The following is a 7,500-nucleotide window of genomic DNA, read 5'->3' on the forward strand; positions in this document are numbered from 1 at the left end:
TTACACGGATACTTTCCACATAAGTAAATAATTACACACGAAATATTAAAAAGCCTTTAGACATAGTGACCACTTTCTGCTTTTTTACCAAATGATCATTTAAAATTAGGGATTCACAGTGCATCAGTCAGTAAACGTTATCGGGCGATAATTACAGCAATTGTCTTCACTATCAGCCGTTGGCCGATTGTTTAAACACAGCCGATGATCAGTCAAAGGGGGCGGGGCACACGTGTCGAACTGCTGTTAAACTCATACGGTGTGTGAAAGTCTTGTTGAATTTAGGGCTGTTGAAGTTAATAATGTCTACGTTAAAGCAGACTGTGTTTGTCTTCAGCCCCGGTGTTTCCCCACATCGAACATTTGTAGCGTCTACAATTCAATATTCGCAAAGAGCTTTGTTACTTCTGGTAACTTCTTTGCAGGTTGTCTGTGATCTTAATCCCGTGCGAATCGGCCATGTCTGTAATTTGTAAAGTAAAAATGCTAAAAGTAAATGCTCTTCCATATTTCCCCGAACACCGAGGTCTGTGATAATATCAGTCCTGCGCGAATCGGCATCTCTGTGATTTGGCGGGGTCGTATATAATGTTTACAAGGTTTTTGTTTGGGTGCTGGGTCATATCGCTATACACCATACAACTATACAATTTGCAGAAGGAGAAAGCTAAAAATCATCAGAAGAGCGAAACAAACAGAATTAAAGCTGCGAGCAGCATTCAGCGGGGTTCAAGCATTTAAGCCCTTTAAGCAGACATTAAGTTTTATTCAGCAAGCATTTAACCACTGACATCATAGATAGAGAAGACCATTTACAGCCAATTTACCATAGGAAATATATGGTTTTCAAAGCTTTTTAACAGTTATAGCGCCACCTATAGTCCGATCTCCATACAATTTTGCATGCTTCTTCAGAATGTTATGACGCATATGCTCACCAATTTTTATGAAGTTCTGAGTTTTCGTTTAGGATTTATAGGCTTTCGATTGTATTTTGCCACGCCCATTTTCTGAATGACCCTGTTATAGCCATCCAAATGCAAAAGTTCAACTTTTTTTGATAATTATTGATCTAGAGAGTCCGGAGAATTGTCCTAGACTGGTATGGTTCCGATCAGGCGATGGACATTCTTCTGTTTATGATATATCATACATCAAGACCTGTAATAACGACAGGACATTTCCAAGCAATCGCCTATTGACATCATATCCGGGAGATAAGTCAGTAAATTCGTGTAAAATCACAGGCTTCGCTTATCCCGTGCAAATGCACATTAAATTCAGATATGGGGGGGGGGGGGGTTTCTAAATCACACGAGGTCCCCAGATAATACTAATCCCGTGCGAATAGGGCTTTAGTCTCAGCTTTCAAATTCTGTCCATTTTGCCCTTTTTTTTCTTCCATCTTCTCTTATCATTTTATTTTACCTTATGTGCAAACGGAGTTGTATACAAACATTTCAGTTTTTATTTGAGTGTAATTATTATATCTGAAAATTAGGGATGCACTGATATGAACATTTTGGCCGATACTGATACTGATAATTATAACCAATATATTTGGCCTATGAATCTAAATCCAAATTTGTATCTAATTTTTTTAAAAGCCTGATTACAAAAACAAAAATCTCACCATTAAAACCACATCCCAAATACACAATTATGATGTTCTCATTATAGCCGATATGACAGACTTGCGCTGCACATGTTGCACTGAACTGTATTTTCCATTTTTGAAATGTGATTCCAATCATATTTCAGTGAGTAAATCACTCGCATATGCGACCAAATTTCACGAGAAGCGACTAAAAAAATGGCCGGGGAATTAAAAACCATTAATGATGAACAGTGCGCATCTGAAGCGTCTCAGCTGAGGGAAATAATACACTATTCATCGGCTTTAATATATCAGACAAATGTTATTATCGAACGATAACATTAAAAATGAACATCTGTCGAAACCAATATGGTGGCCGATATATTGTGCATAAATAGCAGCTGAAATATATAGTTTAATAGTGTTAATTTTAACCTCTAATGTACCAAATATTACCTAGTTTACAGCATTAGTCGGGAGAGATGTTGTTTTTTAATATCAGTCTTTTTAATATCATATTTACATGAAGGTACCAATATGAATGATAAAAATATGAAAATGATACAAAAAGCACAGTCTTCCTACAACAAAGCAAGTTCTCAGAAGAACAGAAATACATTATAGAACATGTGGCGGGTCTATTGGATTGCATGATTTAATGCGCAGATCTATTCTGACATCATATTTATTTGTCCCAACCGTTGCTATGGTTACATCACTGTCAATCATCGCATTTTCCGATCCAATCCCGCATTTAATTACGGTTGTCAACCCAGAAACTTGGCAGCGTGTGGCTAGTAGCATGAGATATTAAACTTTTATTCAAAGTGTGAATATGTAATAAGCAAAGCGAGCAGAGAGCGCTGGCGATCACGTCACAGCTTTTGTTATGCCGCTTGATATTTGCATTATTTTATTGTGTTGTCATGATTATAAACACATTGGTTTGTAAATAGTTTTATCATTTACTGCACTTTGTTATTCTTCTAATTAGTCACCTATAGTCAAGTCTCCTTCATTTATACAGCGCTTTTAACAATATGGAGTTTAACAGCAGCTTTACAGTGATAACAGGAGATTACAGTAACAGAGTGTTTAGGCTTTACAGCAGCTCTAGAATAAAGTTAGTTTTAGCTGGATATATAGCGTCCAATGAATAAAGGCATATTTCACTCCAAAGGAGTGTTTATAGTTTGCTGTAAACCACAGTGAGGCTTGCCTGTAAAGCCCTGACGCTTCTCCTCCTCTAGGTACATTGATAAGTCCGCCGAGGAGCTGGATGAGGAGGTGGAGTACGATATAGACGAGGAAGACTACATCTGGCTGGACATCATGAACGACCGGCGCCGCACTGATGGGGTCGCGCCCATCCTTCAGGAAGTGTTCGAGTATCTGATGGACCGGCTGGAGAAGGAGTCTTACTTTGAGAGCCACAACAAGGTGAGATTTACAGCAGCGCTTTAATGAAGCTTTACTGCCAAACTCTCCAGAAGCCTTAAAGAGGTCCTATAATGCCCTTTCACAAGATGTAAAATAAGTCTGATGTCCCCAGAGTGTGTGTGTGACGTTTTAGCTCAAAATACCCAACAGATATTTTTTATAGCATGTTAAAATTGGCACTTTTTGAGGGTGAGCAAAAACACGCCGTTTTTGTGTGTGTCCCTTTAAATGCAAATGAGCTGCTGCTCCCGGCACAGGGGGCGGAGCTTCAAGAGCTTGTGTGTGTGTGTGTGTGAATTTCAAAAACTTTTAGCCTTTTGTTCAAACTGGAGTCAGACAAAGATGGAGAGACTCTTTGTGGAGTGACTTGTAGAGCAACAGGACATTTCTGAATGGTTAGTTGATGAATGTATGCAGCTGATGTGGAGTTAACTGTCTTCTAGTCATTGATTAGCATATTCTGTCATGATAATCTATAAATCGTGTTCCGGGGGGCGGGGCTTATGTAATTTTTAGGGTTAATGATGACACTAACTCCGTACGAAACGAAATGTCGTTCAGCTGTGTACATGTATACGGAACAATGACAATAAAGCTTGACTTGAATAAGGGCTAGTGCGTTGGCTGCGATATACGGGAACCTACTAACATCCGTTACCATTATGATTGGAACGACTTGTCGCAAGAGGAAAAAAAGACGTTTTAGGTGCATAACATTCGGTTAATGGGAACGCCGTCATTTCGCAATAGTTTTAATCGACATATATGGCAAAAGTTTTGCGCAAGTCTGTAATAGAAAGGCAGATACTGTGAGAAAAGAAAAAAAAAAGTGTTTTTTGACTTTGGATGCTTGTAAACCTAATGTAAGAGACTCAAAAACAAAATTAGGAAGCTTTAAAATAGCACTTTAAAGGTGCTCTACGTAACTTTTAGCGGCCTCTAGTGGTGATGTTTCAGATTGCAACCAAATTTTACAAGAGTGCTCGTGCTCAAACTCATAGACAATACCGTCTATTACGCAAATTTCTCGGCGAATACTAGACGGATTCGGCGAGCACCGAGCTCGTTGGGACCATCTAGTCGAGCTGAAAAGAACCGTATAAGTTCCATAGTTTTTGGTGGTGTTTTCGCGGAGATATGAGCAGAAAACCATCGGGCGCGCTGCAAAATTGCGGACGCCGGTGACGTCACGATCTCAGAAGAAAATCGCTCGCATCTCTGGAACGCAAAGACCCAGAGAGCTCAAATTCGGGGGAGGAGGTCCCAGGGGAACCCTTGCCCGAACGCGGGCCTCGGGGATCCCCCCTACCGGATCGCCGTTCGCTGGGACCCCCGATTTCGAACGGCTATAACTCGGGGAGCCGGGCGAGTTGGACCTCGGGGGTGGGCTCGTTCGAAAGGCCCCGTCCAGCACTACGAACTATCAGAGTCTTGGGAATATTGATCAAAGATTGACTGAGATATAAGCCGAAAAACGTGCGCCTTTAACCGGACGTAACTCCCTGACCGTCTACAATAGACTGTATATAAGGAGAGAGGCTCGGGAGCGCGCATGCACGTCACATCCGTTGGATTTCGTGGTAAATCCGACCCGGAGACTTCACATAGAAATAGGAATACTGGCCTTCAGAGGTAATAGCAAAACTCGACAAGTGGATCATTTTAATGTGTGATTACAACCCCTTCACACACAGGCAATAAAAAAAGGATTCATTTTAGTAGAAAAGTTACATAGAGCACCTTTAACCCTTGTGTTATGTTGCGGGTCAATTTGACCCGTTTCGATTTTCAAGTTGTTGGAAATACTGGTTAACCTTTGTTTTTTTTCTTGATATTTTGTGACTTTTTCTCATTTATCATGATGAACATGCATGCAAAGTTTCAACATGCTGATGTGTTTTGACATATACAAACAAAATTACTGTTACGTTCGTGATGTTCGCGGGTCAATTTGACCCTCATAGACAGCCATTCAAAAGCAACTGTACAGACACAAAATAAAAACATTTATTTTCTGTATGTCAGGGCACTTCAACTCCAGTTCTAACGTGCAAGTGCATCTAAAAGTGCTCTAACCCTAACCAAACACACTTGAAAAAGATAAAATTACAGTGTTCAGAATTATTTGCAAATTACAGATGAAAATCTTTGTCAGACACAGATAGTAAAATAAGCTCTCATTGCAATATTCAAAATATCTAAAATACCTAGCTTTTAACCAAAACTTTTATGTAGGATTTTCAAAGGCAGCTTCACAGAGCCAAAAAATAAATTAAAAACATTTATTTGATGTATGTTTTTGTTATGTTTGGTTTCTCACTTCCCAGTGAGTGAATAATGAAACTAGGGAAATAGGTCTTAGGAAACTAGGGAAAGTTAACTTAGGAAAATGAAAAATTTTCATTATACAGCAATTTTTTTTTGTTCAGTTACGATGTTCAAAGCATAAAATGTAAAAAAAAAAAAAGGAAAAAAAAATATATGCAAAAAAAATCAGTATACTGTTTATTTTTCAATTTTGTCAAAACAAAACTGTTTTAAAAAATGTTTTAAAAACATTTTCATAAATCATATTTTCAGATATAATGTTTTTGTAATGTTTGACAAATGCTGATATTAAAAGTTTACAGTTTGTATCTAAATATTTGTTGTTTTTAATAGTGTGGTTTTTGAGGAATTGTATTGAATCCAATTAGGGTCAATTTGACCCGGTCCATAAGGGGAGTGCACAGAATTCGAACAGAACACAAGGGTTAAGGTTGAGCATGTGTGTTGTCCACCAGCGTTCGGATGATTCCTCACGTCGTGTGTGTTGCGGAGAGCGTGCTGCTTCTTTAATGAAACATCAGATGAACTGTTTTTACCAGAAAACAGCTGAAAAACCCACAAACACACACTGAAAGAGGAACTTGAGCCACACTAACGGACCAGTGTTTTTAACAACATCTTCACAATAACACCCTAGCGTAGTGAAGGCACGTTCTGCACACACCAGACAATGTATAAACCCAGTTTAATCGGGCAACAACAGGACATTGTTCAATGATGTTTAAATGGGAAGCTGTGTAAAAGAGCTTTGTTTTATTGTGTATTTAAAAGAGCAGATTAAACTTTCAATTCTTACTATCAAAACGTCATAATGACAGTATTTGTTTGTGGCATACAAAGCTAAAGCAGATTTGGATGATATTAGCGCTTTTCGATTATCGCAGTCGTTTTGGGCAATGATGACATCATGATTATTAACACAATTGCTTATTGACAAATGTCATGTTAGGTTTGGGCGATATGACCATGTATTTTTTGTTCTTGATAATGATATACATCATAACACAGTTGAGGGTTTTCCCTGGGTCAGGAATGGTTTTCGGTGGTGGCGGACGAACACGTGAACAAGCCCAGTGCCGACTATACATCCAAGATAATCTCATTCGGTTTATTAAAATAATCATTGTCAGGACAGATCATAACACAATTGTGCAGGTCTAAAAAGTTTCCAGTGTCTCTGCTATTTTTCCCCAGAAGTTATGACTGATAAAAATGTCTTTGTATTCTTTAAAACTAAAGTTGCGACTGTCTCATAACCTCCTCACTCAAGGTGTTGCTGCCTCCGGTATGTTGTTGTTGTTGTTGTTTCTCTCTTTAGTTTTGTTTACTATGGTGAGACTATGGTGCCACCTTGTGCAACCAACTGATTTGTACAAAACAAATTTAAAGGGATCATTCACCCAAAAATTAAAAAAACCCATGATTTACTCTCCTTGAAGTCATCCTAGGTGTGTATGACTTTCTTCTTTCAGACGAACACAATCAGAGTTATATTAAAAAAATGTCCTGGCTCTTCCAAACTTTATAATGGCAGTGAATGGAGGACGAGATTTTGAAGCCCAAAACGCGCGCGCACACACACACACACTCTCACTCACACACACGTCTGGTTCGCTATCTTTGTGTATCTTTGTGTCTTCTTACACTAACCCGACCCCTAAACCTACCCATCACACACACACACACACACTAACCTGACCCCTAAACCTACCCATCACACACACACACACACACTAACCTGACCCCTAAACCTACCCATCACACACACACACACACACTAACCCGACCCCTAAACCTACCCATCACACACACACACACACACTAACCCGACCCCTAAACCTACCCATCACACACACACACACACACTAACCTGACCCCTAAACCTACCCATCACACACACACACTAACTCGACCCCTAAACCTACCCATCACACACACACACACACACTAACCCGACCCCTAAACCTACCCATCACACACACACACACACACACTAACCTGACCCCTAAACCTACCCATCACACACACACACTAACTCGACCCCTAAACCTACCCATCACACACACACACACACACTAACCCGACCCCTAAACCTACCCATCACACACACACACACACACTAACCCGACCCCTAA

The 7,500-nt window shown here is 39.6% G+C and overlaps 1 protein-coding gene across 1 annotated transcript in view; it reads left to right on the top strand.

The window, feature by feature from the left end:
• The window catches only part of brpf1 (bromodomain and PHD finger containing, 1), a 68,103-nt gene that overhangs the window by 5,570 nt on the left and 55,033 nt on the right, over positions 1 to 7,500 (top strand). The window contains exon 3 of the mRNA XM_056242598.1: positions 2,848 to 3,037. Coding sequence (XP_056098573.1) covers positions 2,848 to 3,037 — 190 coding nt within the window. The remainder of the gene's footprint in view (positions 1 to 2,847; positions 3,038 to 7,500) is intronic.

This window comes from Rhinichthys klamathensis, unplaced genomic scaffold (assembly GCF_029890125.1).
Source record: "Rhinichthys klamathensis goyatoka isolate OS25496 unplaced genomic scaffold, OSU_Roscu_1.1 h1tg000732l_1, whole genome shotgun sequence".
NCBI classification, from domain to species: domain Eukaryota; kingdom Metazoa; phylum Chordata; class Actinopteri; order Cypriniformes; family Leuciscidae; genus Rhinichthys; species Rhinichthys klamathensis.